The following is a 20,196-nucleotide window of genomic DNA, read 5'->3' as shown; positions in this document are numbered from 1 at the left end:
ATGTTTGTGTTAATTCTCGCACACGGCCCCCCTTCATTGGCCCAAGTGTCTGGCCGAAATACGAGGCTCCAGGGGATTTTCCTCCCCCCCCCTTCCCAACCCCAACATCTTAGAAGGGCTCAGGAACGGCAAATAAAAGCCGCATGCAGATTCCCTGTCCCAACTTTGATTTCAATTCATCACAAGCTTTTTCCTAAGAGTTATTAGCCTTTGAATAAGCTCGCCATCTTGACTATTTCTTGACCCCTTTTCTCTCCACCTCTCTCAAAACATCTCCCCCATCTCACTGTTGATATCTCGGCGTTAACATTCGGCGCCGAACAAAGGCTTACCACCACGTAAGTGCTCATGGCGGCCTGCATCTTGCCTCCTCATGCAGCGCAATGAGAATGCATTCTAATAGCTCTTTGATGATTCTCTAGGTTCGCCAATCTACTCTCAAGCACTCACAACCCTTACCGGGGAAGGAAGAGGCTCGGTGACCGCCCTCGAATAATCCATTAAACAGCGCACTCCAACGGGCATTATCCAGCCTTTTAATTTTCTTTGCTATCTCGTATTCTCTATCCCCCCCCCCTTATCTCTTCTCCTCCTCCACCCGTAATTTTCCTCCCCGGAATCCATTCTCCCCTCTAAAAAGAAAAGATAACCATGCCTCCCAACACTGCCGACTTCTCCTACGAACGTGCCGAGTCCTCCGCCTCGCCCCTGGCCTTCCAGGTCGACTCGGACAACGTGCGGTACACGGACACGCACATTCTCTCCGACTATGTCTACGAAAATGCTCGGGTGACCCGGGACGAGCGCAGCGCTAGCCTCCGAGTCACGCCGACCAAGACGACCTACCACTTCCGCACCGATCGACGCGTGCCCAAGCTGGGCCTGATGATGGTGGGGTGGGGCGGCAACAACGGCTCCACCCTCACCGCGTCCATCATCGCGAACCGCCGAGGGCTCAGCTGGCGCACCAAGGAGGGCGTGAAGCACCCGAACTATTTCGGCTCGGTGGTCATGGCCTCGACGCTGAAGCTCGGGGTCGACGCCAAGGGCCAGGACGTGTACCTCCCGTTCTCGGACATCCTGCCCATGGTGCACCCCAACGACATCGCCCTCGGGGGCTGGGACATTAGCGGGCACGACCTCGCCAGAGCCATGGAGCGGGCCCAGGTCCTCGACTACGACCTCCAGCGCCAAGTGCACGAGGAGATGGCGGGCATGAAGCCCTTGCCCTCCATCTACTACCCCGACTTCATCGCGGCCAACCAGTCGGAGCGCGCCGACAACCTCATCCCCGGCGCCGACAAGCAGGCCCACCTGGACCAGATCCGCAAGGACATCCGCGAGTTCCGCGAGCGCCACGGCCTCGACTCGGTGATCGTGGTGTGGACGGCCAACACGGAGCGCTACGCCGACATCCTCCCCAACGTGAACGACACGGCCGACAACATCCTGCGCGCGGTCCGCGAGTCGCACTCGGAGATCGCCCCCTCCACCATCTTCGCCCTGGCGTGCATCCTGGAGCGCGTCCCCTTCGTGAACGGGTCGCCCCAGAACACATTTGTGCCGGGGGTGGTGGAGCTGGCGGAGCGCGAGCGCGTGTACATCGGCGGCGACGACTTCAAGTCCGGCCAGACCAAGGTGAAGTCCGTGCTCGTCGACTTCCTCGTCAACGCGGGCATCAAGCCCATCGGGATCACGTCGTACAACCACCTCGGCAACAACGACGGCATGAACCTCTCGTCCCACGCGCAGTTCCGCTCGAAGGAGATCTCCAAGAGCAGCGTCGTGGACGACATGGTCGCCGCCAACCAGATCCTCTACGCGCCCGGAGAGCACCCCGACCACGTGGTCGTCATCAAGTATGTGAAGAGCGTGGGCGACTCGAAGCGCGCCCTCGACGAGTACTACTCCGAGATCTTCATGGGCGGCAAGAGCGTCATCTCCATCTACAACATGTGCGAGGACTCGCTGCTGGCCTCGCCCCTCATCCTCGACCTGGTGCTCATCACCGAGCTGATGACCCGCATCGAGTACCGCACCGACGACATGGCCGACTACGCCCCCTTCCACTCCGTCTTGAGCATCCTCAGCTGTAAGCGCTTGACCTGAACCTCTGTCCATGCGCATTGTTTTTCTCACTTTTCTCTGCCTTTGTTTTTTTTTTGGTTGTGCCTCTAGTCATGCTCAAGGCCCCCATGGTCCCCCCCGGCACCCCGGTGGTGAACGCCCTTAGTAAGCAGCGTATGGCCATGGAGAATATTTTCCGCGCATGTGTTGGCCTTGCTCCCCAAAACGAAATGCTCCTCGAGCATAAGGTGTGGAAGCACTAGCCTCCTCTCGCTCTCTCACCCTCCCTTCCCATCCCCCTCTATCGTTTATTGCAGTTAGCTTAGCGAAGTGAAAAAAAAAACCTATGAAAACTCGAAAAAAAAAATCTAAAAAACAGAAAACCCCTTTCCTCTATAATATCTCAAGTTCCCTCTATTGCCCATGGTGCTCTGATATTTTTCTGAATTCATTTTATTTTTCCATTATAATAAAAGGCGTTAGCGTCCATTCTCTATCACGGGAGGCGGCTGAAAGATTTATGCCTTGAACTGGGTTGAGACCGGCCTTCCGGAGATTCAAGGGACAAGCTCTATCAGCCTTCCAAAAGGGAACAGGATGGGTTCAACCGAAACCTAGCCCTATCACGCAAGACCCTCCCAAATTCACGCCTCATTTTTCACATATCCAACCATTCTTGGAGGTTGATCAGCTTGCTGACCCTTTACTCTAGTTTGAAATCCCCTCCTTTGCGCTTGACTAGCTCCCCTCCCCCATTTACTCAATCCTCCCCCCCTCACGGACACAAGAATCATCATCCCCAATGACCGTCAAAACCAGAGCCCTAGTGATGGGCATGCTGGTTACTGGAGTGCTCAACACGATCCTCAACAAGTACCAGGACAATGTGTGCGTCGAAAACTGCGACTCCCCCGATCCTGCCGCCCGCCGATACTTTGAGCAGCCGGTCTTCCAGACCCTCACCATGTTCATCGGAGAGGCGGCATGCCTGCTGGCCTTCCAATACGGGGAATGGCTGCAGAGGCGAAGAGCAAAGCGAAATGGAGCGGCGGGGCTGGGGGGGGCTGGCAACGAGGCGGAGGCCCTCCTGAAGGACGAGGGCGACGGCCTACCCCTGACAGGCTGGCGGAAGCTGCTGCTCTGGCTGCCGACGCTGTGCGATCTGACCGGCACCACCATCATGAACGTGGGGCTCCTGCTGACGGCGGCCTCCGTCTACCAGATGCTGCGCGGCTCCATCGTGCTGTTTGTCGGCCTCTTCTCCGTGGTCTTCCTCAAGCGCCGCTTCTTCTTCTTCCAGTGGTACTCTCTGTTTCTGGTGGTGCTCGGGGTGGGGCTAGTCGGCCTCTCGTCGGCCCTCTTTCCGCAGCAGCGCCCCGAGGCGGCGAACCCCACGCTGGCGGAGGAGGTGCCCTTCCACTGGGAGTCGGTGGTGGGCGTGCTCCTGGTGCTGGGGGCGCAGGTGTTTACCGCGTCACAGTTTGTGATCGAGGAGAAGCTGATGTCGCGCTACTCGGTGTATCCGGTGGTGGCGGTGGGTTTGGAGGGCGCCTTTGGGCTCATCACCGTGCTGACCGCCATGCCCATCCTGCACTTTACCCTCGGGGTGAGCCATCCCGGCGGCTACTTCGACGTCGTGGCGTGCTGGCGTCAGGTGCTGGCGCATCCCGAGCTCTGGGCATCGAGCATCGCCTTTGCGGCGAGCATTTCGTTTTTCAACTTCTTTGGCCTGAGCGTCACGCGCGCCGTCAGCGCGACCGCGCGCAGCACCATCGATACCTGCCGGACGCTGTTCATATGGATGGTGTCGCTGTCACTTGGGTGGGAGCGCTTTGCCTGGCTTCAGGTGGTTGGGTTCTCGCTGCTCATCTACGGGACATTTATATTTAACGGGGTGGTGGAGCCGCCCTGTTTTGCGCCCCCGCTGGAGCCGGACGTGGAGGAGCTGCCCGCCGAGGCCACGCCACTCTTGCCCGAAGACCACGAGCACCGATAGGTCGTTTTGTAAGAGGAGAGAGAGGCGGCGAGGAATGGAATCGGGGGATGAGGAGTGATATCTTTGCACATTTATTTTTTTGGTGGTCGAGAGAGGGAAGGATGAAGGTTGGAGCACGGAAGAACTGGCTTGTTTGAAATTTATTACCACTGGGTTTTCGGGACACTGCTGCTTTTTTTTTTCCTTTACATGTCTAATTGTGATAATGGAACCTTTTTTTTTTTTCTTTCCAGAAATCACTTGTATCCGATTTCCTTTTGTCTATGCTATTTTCATCTGATCTAATCTTCTTTTTTTCAGTACCGTGTGCTTTCTATTTCTGATGTAAAACTTTTATATATATAAGATTCAATAAGCAATAGTATAAACAAAATGAAAAAAGAAAGAAGAGAAGGAAAGGAGGGAGAAAGAAAACGTGGAACCCCATCTCAAACTAAGACGGATAAGCCTTAAAAGAAACCTCTTTCAGTTCTTCGTGTATTCTACAAAGTAAAGGCAAAAAAAATATTCAAGGGTGATAGCGAAAAGGTTCGAAGTCTTTGAAAGAAGAAGGGAAAGATAAAAGAAAGCACACTTTAAGCACAATTTATATATAGTAGAAAATAAAAATAAAGCAGATAGTACACATATGATATAAGAGCAGATTGGAATAGAAAAAGGGAGAGAAGGAGGGAGAAGGCCAAAGAGAAACGAAGCTGGGGGGGGGGGAGGGACGAAGCAGAGCAGGTCGCAACGCGGCGGACCTCATTCCTTGATCTCCACCAACAGCTCTCGTTCCAGGATGTACTTTTCCTCCTTGTACCGCTGGCTCTCCTCGAACGCCCTCACCTAGAAGATCGGTGGCAAGAGACGCGGAAGAGAGCTAAGCAATCAGTGGTAGCTTCAAAGAGGAGGCCCAACTTACGTATCTCCAGCCCACCACGCAGTGGCACTGTAGGCAGTAGATGTCGCATACCGTGTGGCGGCCCGTGGTCATATTGCGGTCGACGGGAGGGCCCTCGGTCACATTCACACTAAAACAAATTCGGGGAGAAGCGGAGAAAGCGATTTCAGAACAAGATGTTTGTAGCCGGGTAAGAAAAACTGGTTTGGGACACGAGCAGAAATAACTCCCTCTTCCTTTAAGCAACAGAAAAAACTTACACTACGTGAAAGAGATAAGCTTGGCCATGCACACCATGAAAATTCTAGTAATGAGAGAGGAAAACAAAGTGAGAAAGTGATAAGGAAAGTGCGGGCCATCGGCGAGAAAATTAAAAAAGTAGGCGAGCAAATTAGGGAGGAAACACATAACTTGTAGAGAAAGAAGGACTTATCTTAATCGATACCTTTGAAATAATCTTATCGCTGGTGGCGAGATGTGTACGGCAACTATTGCACCCGTAGACGTGCACGTGCTTACTGCCGTTGAGATATGTTTTGTACTTGAGGCCCATTTGCTTTACAGGAGAAGACTGGTGGCCGGATGAAGCCGGTTCAATTGAGAATTATTAAGGGGGGCTGAAGCCAAAGACCGGAGAGAGGCCAGAAGATGGGAAAATTAATAGTTATTAGATGAATAAATATCCGTAGACTCGGCTTTCACTTGCTCTCCCGTCTCCGAACACGCCTTTGTGATTAAGATGCTTGTCTCAAAGGGAGAGTCGAGGCGAGTCGGGTCTAGCTAAGAAGGTGGAGGGGGGGGGAGAGGACCAATGTAGTTTATTAATGGATAGAGAATAAGAATATAAGCAATTGCTCTAGAAAATATGAGTAGAAAAGAAGGGGAGGCTAACAGAAGAAACAATCTATACCACTTCCAAACTCCTATCCCCTGCCAAGACGAAGAATGGCGGGCTGGTTAGGGAAAGAGGAGGAATGCGAGTTGGTGGGAGCCGATAGGAGAAGGAAGAGGATGAGAGAGGAGTGGGTAGATAGCAAAGAGAAGCGGGTATTTTGGAGTGCCAACACCAGAAGATGATGAGGTGGTAGCAGCTTTGAATTACGACTTCGGGGGATGTGGTGGGAACGCAACTGAGGTAATATTCGCCTTATTCCCTCTCTTAAAAACGAGGCTCCAGTGCAGTCACGTGTAGGAGGGGGGGGGTGGTTTCTTGCCACCCATTTTGCACAACTCTTGGGCTTCGCGCGCAAGCGTTAATTTTCAGTGCCCTGGCCTTTTCGACTAAAGCCCCCCTCTCGAGTTCCATTTCCTCGCGCAATTTTTTTGCCTCTTTGGCCGATTCGATCAGGGGCATTTCTGCTATGGGGGCTGCTCCACAGCGGCTCGACCTGCTGGGGCCATTGGCCTGTGCCGGAGAAAGAAATCATCCCCCCGGCGACGAATCGCAGGCACATACCTCGATCATCATAGCATCACGCATTAAGCAATTGGAATTTGGCCTAGGATTCGGCAAGGAAAGATTCCACCGATTTGAAAAAACGGCCTCTTTTTTCGTTTGACAGATTCATCTTGGACATGAATGATCGCGAGCAGATTAGGCGTATTGTCGAACTAGCCGAGAATCCCCAGGGTGAATTGCCGGTCTTCTTCTTCGATGTCGACAACTGTCTCTACTCGCGACATTCAGGGATTCTTGAGCTAATGCACCAAAGGAATATATATACCTATATACATATGCGCCCTTGTTTCAATACCTAAGACGAGCACACAAGGCTGACCCTTACCCCACCTCTCTCTCTCCCTCTTCCCCTTAATAGGATCCAGCGCTACATATGCAAGAATTTGGAAATCTCTGTGGATTTGGCCCGAAAATTGCAGACTCGATACTACCGAGAGTATGGCCTGACCATTCGCGGTTTGCTCCAACACCACGGAACAATTGATCCTGCACAGTACAGTGAGTTTGCCTCCTTCCTCTCTTTGCAAGGCGAGCTAATCTATAACATCAACAAACTCCCTCCCCCTCCTTCTTCTCGATAGATTTAGAAGTCGACGGGGGATTACCCCTGGAGGAAATACTCACGCCAGACTTGGAGCTGCGGCGAATGTTGGCTACCCTGAAGGGCGTCAAGAAGTGGGCCTTCACCAACGCTGGCCAAGCAGTAAACAGTCCATCCTTTCAGAGGGCCAACCCCTCCCCGTTTCCTGTTTTAGAGTAACACTTACCTTTGTTATCCTCTTCATGTATATAGCACGCAATCCGTTGCCTCAATCTCCTTGGCATTTATGACCTGTTTGACGGAATCACCTATTGTGACTATACTCTTCCTAACTTTGCATGCAAACCCGAGTTTCGATTCTACGAGCAAGCAATGCGTGAGGCTGGCGTCATGGATCCGCGGCGATGTCTGCTCGTGGACGACTCAGCCATGAATGTGAGAGCGGCCATGGACCTCGGATGGATTGGGGTGTATCTGGGGGATTTACCGTCGGAACATGGCCACTTTCAAATAGAGGATATAAAGGACCTGCCGCGTGTATTGCCGGAGCTTTGGCGTGGTTTGGCGAGCGATGAGGAGGAAGAGCTGGACGAAGGCTGCGAAAGAGTAGAGACATTACCCATCCCCATATCCCAAGAAATTGGGGCCGGCTCCTAGATTTATTTCTTTGCTTATTTTTCGCCCTCCTTTATTCTTCCTTTTTTGAACACTCTCTCTGACTGCTAATATTTCATCGTTTCGTTTTCTTCTTTGTGCCGTAATTTTATCTAAAGAGTGTAACTTTGTATTGTATAGGCGACCCGTGTATAGATAATCACTTCGAAATACATTCATTTTTTTTTAGGATTTTTTCCTTTGACAATAGACCCTGACTTGTCATTCAGGCTTCTTGCGACACACTGCCACGATATGATCGGAGGCGCCCAGCATCGACGGCTCCCTCCCCAGACGGTAGTTGATGTCGACCCACTTTTCCCACGACTCGCCCTTCAGCTGGTTCACTTTCTCGTCGTTGCGACTAACCACCCCCTCCACCCCCACTCGTTCCACCACCTCCAGCCCCGCCTCATCGCACTCAGGGACAATTTCATCTGGATGGGCAAAATACGCATCGCAGAAGAAATCCCCAAGCATAGCCGGGTCATATTTCCCATGGGATGAGGCAACATCCAAGAACGATGGGTTCTGAAGAAGAGATTCTGGGTCACGTTTGGCAAAATCGCGGAAAACGCTGAAGCGGTTAATCCAGGCGGCAACGATGAGGCCACCAGGTTTCACGACGCGTAGCGTCTCGCGTAAGCATTTGACTCTTTGCTCTCGCGAATGGAAATGATAAAGCGGGCCAAGTAACAGTACAGCATCAAACGACGAATCAGCAAAGGGGAGATCCAGGGCGTTCCCATGGATCACTTCCTTCAATTCGACTTTCAATTCGGCAGCCTTCTCTTTCGCAAGCTTTAAGTTGGCCGAGGACAGATCGAGCAGGGTGACGTCATATCCTCTTCGAGTGAGCTCCAACGAGTAGCGCCCGGGTCCCCCGCCAATATCGGCGATGCGGGCAGGCGCGGGAGGGAGAGAGTCTCGAAGTACGCGGAGGGTGACATGGAATTCGGTGGGGTAAACCGCTAGTCGATCCCACTCAAGTTGCGGGTCGGAGTCGTAGTATTTCTCGACGTTGTCTACCGAAGAAACCGCGGCCATCTTGATAACGTTGATTCTCCTATTGAAAGCGGTGGATTTTTGTCTCTAGTCGTAGGCACGGTGAAACGGTGGTCCTTCATTTTATATTACTCGGTGACAAAATGTGATGAATGAAATATGGAACTATCAAGTGAATGACGAAAGTGCCGATGAGTTTACAAGAGGCTGGGCGGATAATCATTTGTGAGCCCTCCAACATTTGCTGCGTTAAATATTTCCCTATTTCTGTGGTAGGCTTAAAAGTTAAGAAAATAGAGCCTGACTGAGTTAACTCATGGCTGCGTATATCCCTTGAAAACCAATATAGCGGGATCCCATGCCCTTGGGTTGCTCTAAACTCCCCAATCCAACTTGGCTCATCAGTAGAGACATCTGATAACTTCGGATCCTCCTGCTTTGGTCAAAGACGTGTATTTTTCAGGGCATCGACTAAGTTTTTAAGCGATTACTCGTGAATTCGGCCTAACTCTCCAATTTTTTTTTAAGTGATTAAATCACGTAAAATCTGTCGGGAGGGTTTATTGCGCTCTTCTAAAGAACATCAGAAAAATAGCTGCTCATTTTAAACCAAGCACTGGACATATACACGCTCCTAATACGGAAAAATAGAATGGCTACTACGCTTTGCGCATGTGCCATCATATAATGGCCGGTTATTGAGCAAAACATGGATGGATATCGCGCCGAGTTGCCCTACAGAGCTCTGTGGGGGGATGGGCATATGGCTAAATACAGTGCATAATGGGTTACTAAATCTTAGTGAAAATGACTTCCAATTTTTTCATTTGGTGGCCAATGATTTCTGTTTACACTTGCTGTGCATGAATCAGAGTGTAGAAATTATAAATAAGTGGACTACTTTTCGTCAACCATTGTCTCAAACACCAAAGCCCACGACGACTTCTACATCATGACAGCCGAAAAAAAATTCGACCGCAATGCTCTCGAGCAGCTCATGTCAAAACGATTCTTCTATGCACCCTCTTTCCAGATCTATGGCGGTGTTGCTGGTTTGTATGATTACGGGCCAACTGGCTGCGCTCTTCAGGCCAACATCATGCAATTATGGCGGCATCATTTCGTCATCGAGGAGGATATGCTTGAAGTTGACTGCAGCATTGTCACGCCTGCGGAGGTATTAAAGACATCGGGCCACGTCGACAAATTTGCCGACTGGATGGTACGCGACAAGGTGACGGGCGAAATTTTCCGCGCCGATCACTTGGTTGAAGCCGTGCTCGAGGCACGATTGGAGGGGGATAAGATTGCACGAAAGGTCAAGGAGGAGAAGAACTCGGAAGAGGAGAAGAAGAAGGATGACAAGAAGAAGAAGAAGGCCGGAAAAGTCACTGCCGTGGAGCTTGAAGACTCTATTCGCGCCGAGTATGAGATCATCCTAGCCCAGGTAATGATCCATCACCCGATCTCATGCTATTGATGACATCTGTATCTCACCCATGGATAACCTACTCGACTGTGTAGATTGACAACTACTCTGGCCCAGAGCTTGGCGAGCTCATTAGAAAGTATAATATCACCAACCCGGAGAGCGGTAACGAACTCACCGAGCCCGTCGAGTTTAATTTGATGTTCGAGTCGATGATCGGGCCTACCGGTACGCTGAAAGGGTAGGATACTAGATACATTGCTATGCTGTGTTTCCCCGCATTTGACTCATGGTCACCTTACAGCTATTTGCGTCCCGAAACCGCCCAGGGGCAGTTCCTCTGCTTCAAGAAACTGCTCGAGTTCAACAATGGCCGCATGCCCTTCGCAAGCGCCCAAATCGGCAAATCATTCCGTAACGAGATTTCTCCACGGTCCGGTCTACTCCGTGTGCGGTAAATATTTGCTGCTAAGAGCTCGCGGGATGAAAAAAAATCGGTGTTAATAGAGCATTTGTATGATTTAGCGAGTTCAACATGGCTGAAATCGAGCACTACGTCGATCCCCTAAAGAAGGACCATCCCCGCTTTGATGAGGTCAAACACGTCTCACTGCGGTTACTCTCGGCAAACGAGCAGCTCGCGGGTAACACACAGCCGATCGAAATCACCATTGGGGAGGCGGTGGAGAAGAAACTGGTAGACAACCAAACTCTCGGCTACTTCCTCGTCCGTATCTACCTGTTCCTCAAGAAGATCGGTATCAACACCCAGAGGCTACGGTTCCGTCAGCACATGCGCAATGAGATGGCACATTATGCCTGCGACTGCTGGGACGCAGAAATCCACACTAGCTATGTAGGTGGCTTTTATTTGGAGTTGCTCAAGACCGGGGGTTTGATGGTGGGATTTCTTTTTTGTTACTTAGGGCTGGATCGAGTGTGTTGGCTGTGCCGACCGCTCCGCGTTCGATCTGACGATGCATTCCCGCCGTACCAAAGAGAAGCTTGTTGTGCGCGAGAATCTTCCCGAGCCCCTCGTGGTTGAACGGTGGCAGCTTGAGGTGAACAAGAAAGTGTTCGGCCCGCGCTTGAAGAAGAACGCCAAGGCCGTCGAGGAGGCCCTCTTAGCGTTGGAGGACGCTCAGCTCGAGGCCCTCAAGGCCCAGATGGATAGCGCCGGCGGCAAAGCCAACGTGACCGGCACCGATGGTGCGGTGTATGAGGTCAGCTCAGACATGATCACCATCGAGAAAGCCAAGGTCACCGAACATGGTAAGTTGGCGTTGATTGCAGGAGGGGTTTTTGCATAATCTCAGGCGATTGAACTTACGCATCTCTCACTTCGACAGTTCGCGAATACACTCCTAACGTCATCGAGCCATCCTTCGGTATCGGCCGCATCCTCTACTCGCTCATTGAGCACTCGTACTGGACTCGTGAAGACGACGAACAGCGTGCGGTGCTCTCCTTCCCCGCCATTGTGGCCCCATTCAAGTGTCTCCTGACTCCACTGAGCTCCAACAAGGCTTTTGTCCCGAAGGTGCAGGAACTCTCCTCCCGGCTGCGCAAACTCGGCATCACATCCAAGGTGGACGACTCGGGTGTCTCCATTGGCCGCAGGTACGCGCGCAATGACGAGCTTGGTACGCCGTTCGCAGTCACCATCGACTTCCAGTCGGTACAGGACGGCACGGTGACTCTGCGTGAGCGTGATACCACCAAGCAAATCCGTGAAAAATCGGATGTTATCTTGCAGCTGCTTAAAGAGCTCTGCGAAGAGACAACGACTTGGGACGAGGTGATCAAGAAGTACCCCGAGTTTGTCCAGCAGGAAATTGCTGACAACTAGAGGAGCGAGGGCGCTTTTCGGATTTTAACTTGTGAATAATATTGACAATAATGATAATAAAATGGTTATTTTTTTCCATTTTATTTTTCAGAACTTACATCCACAAACATATTTACAAAAAAAAAATAGAATAATCAGAAATAATATATATCATGAAAAGTGTCCATATTGCTCCTCATTCGGCTCAAATTATTGTGGGGGGGGGGGGGGGAGGGAAGAGAAGCACTTTTCTTTTTGATTGCAAGAGGATGATGCAGGTGATGGGAGGATACTTAGAGATAGTAAGTGGGGGAAAGGGAGACCAAGAAGGGAATGTTATTGCTTGGTAGTCTTGGGTGGCTGTCGGAGGGGACGGCGATTCATAGAGCTTATTCATGCTTATCTATTCACACGATGCTGCGTGCCAAGTTGCGTATTTTCGCTCGTGTTCTTTGTGTCTTCTTCAATGTCATCTAAATTATCCCTTTCTTCATCGTCCTCTAGCGTCCCGTCGGGCATTTCCCTATCGCTGCTTTCATAGTCGCTCTCAACTTTGTCTAGCTCACCCTTTTCCAATGGCTTCTTCCGCAACCATTCCATTCGCGGACCAGACCTACTTTTTTCGGAGACCCTGAATCCAAAGATGCGCGGAACATAGCATTTGTTTGTATTCGTTTTAGGGAGGAGCTCAGGATATGTATGAAAGAAGAGGTGGGGAAAGGTCGTCCCAAAATAGGCACCTTAGAAGAAGGGATCAGAGACGATCATTGATGAGGCGCAAGAATGGAGGGGGACGCGAGAATGCTTACCATCGATGGTGGAATAGCGTGAGTTGGTTGGGTTATAGAGATCTTGGCAGTTTGGGCAGTACAGCTTGAGAGTGTCGAGTCCTGGGTAATCGTATCTCCCACACGGAACAACGATGCACCTCCGGCAAAAGACTCTTGGGCAAGTTCCGAAATGACCCTGCTCAAGCTTGTTCAGCTAGTCACCCAAATACATACGTGTGTTCGTTTAGTACGGGGATAGAGCAACCATTGTAATGGATTTACCATGTCTTCCAGCCCTGCTCTTGTTATGATATATCGTTGATGGATAAGGCCATAGAGCAACTCTGCGCTCTGCGTTACAAGGGTTTCGTCTGGCGCGCCGTAGTTGTCCTCGTCCGATTCAATGTCCAGAATCATTTCGAGAGCATCACGATAGTAAGGCACAAGATTGGCAAGACCGGTAAGATTGAACTCGTCCTCGATGAATTCCTCAGGGACCTCCACGAAGTAGCCTCCCGTGCGCACGCAGAACCACTCTATCCAAGAGTCGCATTCAAATTCGCTCTCATTAGCTATGTCTAAAGATTAGCACAACATTCAACTTTGGAGAGTGGATTAAGACTGGTAAATTAACAGACAGCACCTACCGTCGTAGAATTCGTCCATTTGTATGTCTCGTTCCATAGTGAGCACAAGACCCAATCGTGAACACAGGAGGGGGATCAGAGCAAGCTATCTTCGTAAAATCCCCTTTTCCAGAGATAATTGGGCCAGGAGGGGAGGAGGCTTCCGGAATGGCAATAATAACTTTTATTGACACACTGGACTATCTTCAAATGGGATATATCTTTTTTTGGGGAAAGGAGCGGGAGGTTTTGGAGAGGGGGGAGGGAGAAAGCCCGGTGAGATCGTAGAGTTGCACCCGGTGACGTTACTCATCGACGTCATAGGCTCTGCATTGAATTGTTTGCGTGTTTTGTGTGTAACCACGAGGTTATATTTATAGACAGTTATGTTCCGCACAATCTAAATTTTGTACGCTCGCTGGCACTAAAAGCACAACTGCCCAAGAATGTTAACAGAGGGCCATCCAAGCTCTAATTCGTAGCCAGTCTTCAGAGCTTCTATAGTTGAGTATATTATTGTTATTCTCTAAATGAGGAGACCAATCTAGAAGCCAAGGTGTGGAATTAAGGTTCTGTGCCACCTTTGCGGTTATCATTCTTCCCCTTCCTAATTTGACGCCGGGTATCCTCGTCTGTCTCGAAGAAACTGTAACTTTGGACTCCACGCGCATTTCCAATACTCCTATAATCCTCTACACAATCCTCTCGCCCCCATCCCTTCTTTATTCGCGTCAATACCCATTTCTGCCTCCCCAGTATCATCCTTTAGTCAAAGACATTTACTGGCCTGGTCCACAAAGCTTTATGGATGCTAATTTCAATTCACCACTGATGGTTGTCGTATTACTCCTCTCCTAACAATTCGATTCGTTTCCTCTTAATTTCTATTTATTTCGTGAATTACTATCCCTTAATATACCCAATAACATGTCTTATATGAACACTCCTTTGGATGGCGCCTATAATGCAGGTTACCATTCTCAAAAGCCACCGTCACCGCTGCACTCGCACTCGGGTGGAAGAGGCGGCTATCCCCCTCGCCAAACGACTCGCGACCATCACCGTCATCATCAGCGCACTTATGACTATCAGCAGCAAGATGACCAATATTCTTTCTTCACCAACGACAGTGAGCATATTGCCATGGTCCAGCACCGCGCTCCAGAACCGATGAGCAACTCTTCAACGGGATACTCCGTGGATAATCACTCACCTGGTGCATATCCAAGCCATAATACCTCGCCTAATTACCGTAGGAATCAATATAGTGGGAATGAACACCGAATTGATATGGAGTATGAGCAACGCCAGAGAGCACAGCGTGCTAAAAATCGACAGGTATTTTGCTTACTCGCTCTGCGTGCCAACTATATTGAAAGCTCATATAAGCTGTTTCGTTTTTCCTCCTAGTCATTTCGCCATGTAGAGCTTGTGCAAGGGAATCTAGTTCTCGACTGTCCAGTTCCAGAGAAGGTGCTACGTAATGTGAGATATACCCAGGGAGAAGAGTTCCAATATATGCGATACACCGCTGTCACTTGCGATCCCGACGATTTTATTAATGAGAGATACACTCTCCGCCCTTACTTGTATAGAAGGAAAACCGAGATTTTCATTGTGATGACCATGTATAATGTACGGAGTCTATCCGGGTCTCTCTTGGATGAGTTCTAAACCAAGCCTCTTTTTATTCCGTAGGAGGATGAGGAGCTATTTCTCAAAACAATGAATTCCGTCATCAAGAACGTAATGCACCTCTGTAGTCGGTCGCGGTCCAAGACATGGGGACAAGACGGGTGGCAGAAGATCGTGGCATGCATTGTCTCCGATGGCCGTAACAAGATAAACCCGCGCGTTCTCAAAGTCCTGGGAGCAATGGGGGTTTACCAGGAGGGCATCGCCAAGTCTGAGGTTGCCGGGAAACCTGTCACGGGCCACCTGTTTGAATATACAGTGCAGACCATGCTCGATACCAAGATGCAAGTGCACGGCTCAGACAAGTGTGCTGTCCCTGTACAAGTCCTGTTCTGCCTAAAGGAGCAGAACAAGAAGAAACTGAACTCGCATCGATGGTTTTTCAACGCTTTTGCTCCACTGCTTAACCCGCACGTCTGCATCTTGCTGGACGTAGGGACAAAGCCTAGCTCGACTTCGATTTATCATCTCTGGAAGGGTATGCTTGTGTTGATTGAAGATAGAAAAGCAATTTTATGGTCTTACGCAATCTTGTTACAGCCTTTGATCGCAATCCTAACGTGGGAGGTGCTTGCGGTGAGATCTGCGCCGAGCTCGGTCGGGGCTGGACTAATCTACTCAACCCGCTGGTTGCCTCGCAAAATTTCGAATATAAAATGTCGAACATCCTGGATAAGCCTCTCGAATCCGTTTTCGGATACATCTCCGTGCTTCCCGGAGCCTTTTCAGCCTATCGGTATCGCGCACTTAAGGATTCAGCTCCTGGCGTTGGCCCCCTAGCCTCATACTTCAAAGGCGAACAATTGCACGGTGGCGCGACTGACGCCGGGATATTCGAAGCTAACATGTACCTTGCTGAAGACCGCATCTTATGTTTCGAGCTTGTCGCTAAACGAAATGAGGCGTGGCTTCTTAAGTATGTTAAATCCGCTAAGGCTGAGACCGATGTTCCCGACAACCTCCCCGAGTTCATCTCACAACGAAGAAGATGGCTGAATGGATCATTTTTTGCAGCAGTCTATGGCACATTGCACTTTTACCGAATCTACAATTCTGGACACAATTTCTTTAGAAAGCTGCTGTTGACGTTTGAATTCTTTTATAATGGAATCAATCTGCTCTTCAATTGGTTTGCGCTGGTAGACCATATATTCAATCGCATTATGGTGTGGTGATTAATCATTTATCTCTCCTAGGCTAACTTCTATCTAGCGTTCTTCTTCCTCGGGAAGGCATCTTTCCCCATCAAGATCACCGAGAAAATCAACGGGCAAGAAATAACAAGGCAAATAGACACAGGGGTGCCTGACCCATTTTTCACGTATGGGGAGAAGATTTTTCCAGTCATGCGAAACCTCTACATTATGGTATACACGAGACACGTGATGCTCTACTCTAAATGGATGGCTCTGACCGACCTCTGTCTACATTTAGGTTATCGTGATCATCTTTATTTCTGCTTTGGGCAATCGTCCTCAAGGATCCAAGTGGCTGTATCGAATTTGTGTTGTGCTCTTTGGCGTGATTATGATGATTATGGTAGGCAACTGGTATGTCCCCCTAATGATGCTGATACATAACCTACTTCGTTGATTAGTTCTACGTTTCCGGCTTCACGATTTACCATTCAGTGCCAAAGACGCTCGAAGGCTGGAAGCAGACTCTTGTTTTATTGCGCACCTCACCTGTTTTCCGTGATATTGTCATATCCCTTGGTTCGACCTACCTTCTCTACTTTGTCGCCTCGTTTTTGCACCTGGAGCCCTGGCATATGTTCACTTCATTTTTGCAATATCTCCTGCTTATGCCCTCCTACATCAATATCCTGATGGTATATGCATTTTGCAATACCCATGACGTCTCGTGGGGCACAAAGGGCGATAACAACGCAGCTAGTCTTGGGGCGGCACCAGTGACGAAATCTGAGAGTGGTAAGCAAATCGTTCGAGTCGAGATGCCGGTGGAACAGCATGATATCAGTGCTGCCTATGAAGAGATGTTGCGCGAGCTCTCGGTCCCTGAAGTGAAAAAAGAGCAGAAGCGTGATGCGAAAACAAAACAGGAGGACTACTATAAGCTGTTCCGTACCAATCTCGTGTTAAGCTGGGCTTTCTCAAACGCGCTGCTCATCATTACCATGACCAGTGATTGGTTCAACGATCTAATCTCGAATAACCAAGACGTGAGAAGAGGCTTTAATCCTTATTTAACGGTAACTATAAATGCATTTCCCAACCTTATCTGCGCATAATTGAGTCTTGTTTTCTTAGTTTATATTCTGGGCCGTGGCTTTCCTGAGTGCAGTGAGATTTTTGGGCTGTGTCACTTATTTAATCCTGCGACTCGTCTTCGGTGGATGATGCTATCGCTTAGAAAGCTATATATCTCACCCTTTAAACAAGATTTAATTACTTCAAAGAGTGTATTATATTCTCTTTTTTATTTAAATAATATTTCCATATTGGATTGCTCACAGTCTAGCATATCAGCGCCAAGTGATAAATTGTTGTATCTAAGGCATAAAATGCCGTCGAAATATTATGTCTTAGCACTCCTCGGATGCAGCTCTTTAAACAGATATCAAAATTAGCACTTGAATAGCAAATATTTGTATGTATTTATTGAACCAAACATAAGTAAAAAAAAGGGAGAAACGATCAAAATTAGTTGGACTGTTGTTTCCACCAGTCTTCGTCATATCCTTCGGTTAGGTCATCTTCATTGCTGAAATTCTTTACCCACTTCAAGATTCCCCCCTTCAACACGTAAGCTTTTTTATCTTTGATTCCGAGATTATTCAATGCCTGCTGGTAATATCCCGCACAACGAGGTCCGCGGCCATTTGAGGACATGCAGTAAAAAACTACCTTTTTCTGTGGTATGCTTTGAGCAAGAAGTTCAGCACGTTCCGCGAATGATTGCGCTGGCTCGTTGATAGCTCCTTTGACATGCCCTCCCTGTTGTTATTACAGAAAGAAATGGAGCCTTAATTGTGTTTCGATTGCAGCAAAACCAATTCTAACCGCAAAATCATTCCGCCTACAATCGACTACAAGCACATCTTTATCGCCCTCGCGGATGGTCTTGGCCAGATCTTCAGCCTCGATAAGAGGCAGCTCCAGCTCTTCGCTAACAGGAGGGTAGCCCTCAGCATTTTTTGGTCTAATAGTAGCCATGGTATGAAACGATGAATAAGGATCAGGACTAAGGAGAGCCTCTAAATATTATTGCAATATTGAGAAATACCAATGGTAAATTGCGTTATTTGAATAAAGCCACAGAAAGCTTTTGAGTTGTCCAATTTTGCCACTCACCGTATGGGTTTTTATGTAGAAGAGATCGATCTATAATCATGGGCTTAATATCAATCAAAACTGTCATCCCCACCAATCACAAAATCGATCTCTCGTTAGCATGCTCTCGACCAATAGTTAACTAATTATAACGTTAACGCTTGTCAATTACCATATATTGATATTTAAGGATTTCCACTTTATTTATATAGAGACAATTCATAGAGCAACTACTTGAAAACGAGGATTCAAAATAATAAACGAAGGTAATTGCAATTCTGCTATGCGAGCAGGTGCCGAAAATTAGATGGTAAGCTTGTGTGAAAAATGAATTCGCTGCTAATTCACCCCTCTCATTCAAAACTCTGTTCCAGAAATAGCTATGGAAAATACGCACGAAAACAATATCACTTCCTCAACAAGAATGGACTTATCCTCATCTCGAGCATCGTGTAGCGGTGCTGTCAGCCAGAGATTCGATAAGAAAGGTATGAATTTAGCCCACTATCCAATTATAATAATTTCTCGTTCATTTTTTCCCTCTCTATGATATTAGGAACAATCGGAACAAATGTCATACGGGGTTTATCGTGGCTAGATCGTCTGCTAGCCCTTTGGATTATTCTTGCCATAGCTCTAGGCATCTTATTGGGGTATTTCGTACCTGGCATGGGCGACGCATTCAATCATCTCCAACTCAACGGTATATCCATCCCCATTGCCATCGGACTTCTCTGGATGATGTATCCGATACTTTGTAAGGTTCAATTCGAACTCCTCCCGCAAATCTTGATATCCCGCTCCATTTGGAAGCAGCTTGCTATCTCAATTACTCTAAATTGGATTATTGCGCCTGCGATCATGACTGCCTTGGCTTGGGCTACCTTGCCAGACTTGCCCGGGTATCGGAATGGTGTGATACTAGTGGGGTTGGCACGATGTATTGCGATGGTTCTCATTTGGAATCAAATCGCTGGTGGAGACTCCGAGTATTGCGCTATCCTTGTGGCTATCAATTCTCTACTACAGATAGCCCTTTACAGTCCGTTTGCTTATTTCTATCTTAATGTTGTGCCTTCTTGGTTCGGCGCTACTCCTGATAAACTGGTCGGATTCATTAGTGTGTGGGATGTTGCTCGTTCTGTTCTCATTTTTCTTGGGATACCATTGGCTGCCGCGGTCATTACACGATTTGTTCTTCTCTCCATCGCTGGACGTCGTTGGTACAACACCTGCTTCCTTCCTTATTTTGGGCCCACCGCACTGCTTGGACTCCTTTTCACGATTGTCATTATGTTTGGCATGCAAGGCCGACAGGTCATTGAAAATATCGTTCCAGTGGTGCGTGTAGCTGTTCCGCTACTGGCCTATTTTATTATCATCTTCTTCTTAACTTTATCTTTCTTGCGGATGTGTCTTGGCGCAGAATATGAAGTTGCCGTCACGCAAACATTCACTGCCGCAAGTAACAATTTCGAGCTGGCAATCGCTGTAGCTGTAGCAACATTTGGGATTGATTCTGAAGAGGCACTTGCATCGGTAGTAGGACCATTGATCGAAGTGCCAGTATTGATCGGGCTTGTATACCTTGTTCTTTGGTTAAGCAAAAGATGGGGCTGGCGGAAAGAGATCCAAGCGGATGAAGACAAGTACAAACCAAGAGAAGAGAAGGGAGAAGTGGATCCCGAATTGGGGTAGAAATACAAACGCGAATGTGTAATGAATCCAATACTCTTGGTATATCACCTCTCTACTGGATACTTGATGTTTCGTTTTATGTCTCCTATTATGTTTAGTTTTTTTACTCTATTTATTGAATGCAACCCTTGACTGGTGCAAATTTTTGTTGACAAATTCAATAAAATAATCACCATTTTCTTGCATTGTTTATTCGAGTGACATTCTGATCATATGGCTTACGATTTCTTTACCTTTCATACATATCTACTA

General features: G+C 48.6%; 13 protein-coding genes across 13 annotated transcripts; 8 read left to right on the top strand and 5 right to left on the bottom strand.

Annotated features, from left to right (window-relative positions):
- Positions 1-203: 203 nt before the first annotated feature.
- Positions 204-525, bottom strand: VTP21DRAFT_8579 (uncharacterized protein; the record flags this gene model as incomplete). The annotated part of the gene is made up of 2 exons (XM_069399444.1): positions 204-356; positions 451-525. The coding sequence occupies 2 exons, from the start codon at positions 523-525 to the stop codon at positions 204-206; spliced, it is 228 nt and encodes a 75-aa protein (XP_069254861.1).
- A 126-nt stretch (positions 526-651) lies between these two features.
- VTP21DRAFT_8578 (uncharacterized protein) lies at positions 652-2,330 on the top strand (the record flags this gene model as incomplete). The annotated part of the gene is made up of 2 exons (XM_069399443.1): positions 652-2,092; positions 2,179-2,330. The coding sequence occupies 2 exons, from the start codon at positions 652-654 to the stop codon at positions 2,328-2,330; spliced, it is 1,593 nt and encodes a 530-aa protein (XP_069254860.1).
- Positions 2,331-2,413: 83 nt separating this feature from the next.
- On the top strand, positions 2,414-2,779 carry VTP21DRAFT_8577 (uncharacterized protein; the record flags this gene model as incomplete). The annotated part of the gene is made up of 2 exons (XM_069399442.1): positions 2,414-2,551; positions 2,630-2,779. The coding sequence occupies 2 exons, from the start codon at positions 2,414-2,416 to the stop codon at positions 2,777-2,779; spliced, it is 288 nt and encodes a 95-aa protein (XP_069254859.1).
- A 90-nt stretch (positions 2,780-2,869) lies between these two features.
- VTP21DRAFT_8576 (uncharacterized protein) lies at positions 2,870-4,063 on the top strand (the record flags this gene model as incomplete). Its single annotated transcript, XM_069399441.1, has 1 exon — positions 2,870-4,063. The coding sequence occupies one exon, from the start codon at positions 2,870-2,872 to the stop codon at positions 4,061-4,063; it is 1,194 nt and encodes a 397-aa protein (XP_069254858.1).
- A 744-nt stretch (positions 4,064-4,807) lies between these two features.
- Positions 4,808-5,499, bottom strand: VTP21DRAFT_8575 (uncharacterized protein; the record flags this gene model as incomplete). Its single annotated transcript, XM_069399440.1, has 4 exons — positions 4,808-4,891; positions 4,968-5,076; positions 5,207-5,250; positions 5,392-5,499. The coding sequence occupies 4 exons, from the start codon at positions 5,497-5,499 to the stop codon at positions 4,808-4,810; spliced, it is 345 nt and encodes a 114-aa protein (XP_069254857.1).
- An 808-nt stretch (positions 5,500-6,307) lies between these two features.
- Positions 6,308-7,603, top strand: VTP21DRAFT_8574 (uncharacterized protein; the record flags this gene model as incomplete). The annotated part of the gene is made up of 5 exons (XM_069399439.1): positions 6,308-6,394; positions 6,450-6,649; positions 6,764-6,903; positions 6,987-7,108; positions 7,199-7,603. 5 exons carry the CDS (start codon positions 6,308-6,310, stop codon positions 7,601-7,603), a joined length of 954 nt encoding a protein of 317 aa, XP_069254856.1.
- Positions 7,604-7,822: 219 nt separating this feature from the next.
- Positions 7,823-8,647, bottom strand: VTP21DRAFT_8573 (uncharacterized protein; the record flags this gene model as incomplete). Its single annotated transcript, XM_069399438.1, has 1 exon — positions 7,823-8,647. The coding sequence occupies one exon, from the start codon at positions 8,645-8,647 to the stop codon at positions 7,823-7,825; it is 825 nt and encodes a 274-aa protein (XP_069254855.1).
- A 910-nt stretch (positions 8,648-9,557) lies between these two features.
- On the top strand, positions 9,558-11,883 carry VTP21DRAFT_8572 (uncharacterized protein; the record flags this gene model as incomplete). The annotated part of the gene is made up of 6 exons (XM_069399437.1): positions 9,558-10,052; positions 10,130-10,275; positions 10,339-10,488; positions 10,560-10,890; positions 10,961-11,306; positions 11,384-11,883. 6 exons carry the CDS (start codon positions 9,558-9,560, stop codon positions 11,881-11,883), a joined length of 1,968 nt encoding a protein of 655 aa, XP_069254854.1.
- A 378-nt stretch (positions 11,884-12,261) lies between these two features.
- VTP21DRAFT_8571 (uncharacterized protein) lies at positions 12,262-13,316 on the bottom strand (the record flags this gene model as incomplete). Its single annotated transcript, XM_069399436.1, has 4 exons — positions 12,262-12,602; positions 12,672-12,846; positions 12,915-13,204; positions 13,280-13,316. The coding sequence occupies 4 exons, from the start codon at positions 13,314-13,316 to the stop codon at positions 12,262-12,264; spliced, it is 843 nt and encodes a 280-aa protein (XP_069254853.1).
- Positions 13,317-13,704: 388 nt separating this feature from the next.
- Positions 13,705-14,116, top strand: VTP21DRAFT_8570 (uncharacterized protein; the record flags this gene model as incomplete). The annotated part of the gene is made up of 2 exons (XM_069399435.1): positions 13,705-13,736; positions 13,807-14,116. The coding sequence occupies 2 exons, from the start codon at positions 13,705-13,707 to the stop codon at positions 14,114-14,116; spliced, it is 342 nt and encodes a 113-aa protein (XP_069254852.1).
- Positions 14,117-14,185: 69 nt separating this feature from the next.
- On the top strand, positions 14,186-17,313 carry VTP21DRAFT_8569 (uncharacterized protein; the record flags this gene model as incomplete). Its single annotated transcript, XM_069399433.1, has 8 exons — positions 14,186-14,596; positions 14,669-14,893; positions 14,957-15,431; positions 15,494-16,092; positions 16,150-16,320; positions 16,388-16,492; positions 16,551-17,165; positions 17,224-17,313. 8 exons carry the CDS (start codon positions 14,186-14,188, stop codon positions 17,311-17,313), a joined length of 2,691 nt encoding a protein of 896 aa, XP_069254851.1.
- A 303-nt stretch (positions 17,314-17,616) lies between these two features.
- Positions 17,617-18,129, bottom strand: VTP21DRAFT_8568 (uncharacterized protein; the record flags this gene model as incomplete). The annotated part of the gene is made up of 2 exons (XM_069399432.1): positions 17,617-17,910; positions 17,977-18,129. The coding sequence occupies 2 exons, from the start codon at positions 18,127-18,129 to the stop codon at positions 17,617-17,619; spliced, it is 447 nt and encodes a 148-aa protein (XP_069254850.1).
- Positions 18,130-18,628: 499 nt separating this feature from the next.
- VTP21DRAFT_8567 (uncharacterized protein) lies at positions 18,629-19,944 on the top strand (the record flags this gene model as incomplete). The annotated part of the gene is made up of 2 exons (XM_069399431.1): positions 18,629-18,734; positions 18,803-19,944. 2 exons carry the CDS (start codon positions 18,629-18,631, stop codon positions 19,942-19,944), a joined length of 1,248 nt encoding a protein of 415 aa, XP_069254849.1.
- Between the last annotated feature and the right edge of the window lie 252 nt (positions 19,945-20,196).

Source organism: Calcarisporiella thermophila, assembly GCF_041956535.1.
Source record: "Calcarisporiella thermophila strain CBS 279.70 unplaced genomic scaffold VTP21scaffold_4, whole genome shotgun sequence".
Classification (NCBI taxonomy): Eukaryota; Fungi; Calcarisporiellomycota; class Calcarisporiellomycetes; order Calcarisporiellales; family Calcarisporiellaceae; genus Calcarisporiella; species Calcarisporiella thermophila.
The sequence above is the reverse complement of the archived record's forward strand: the minus strand, read 5'-3'. Positions and strand labels throughout refer to the sequence as shown.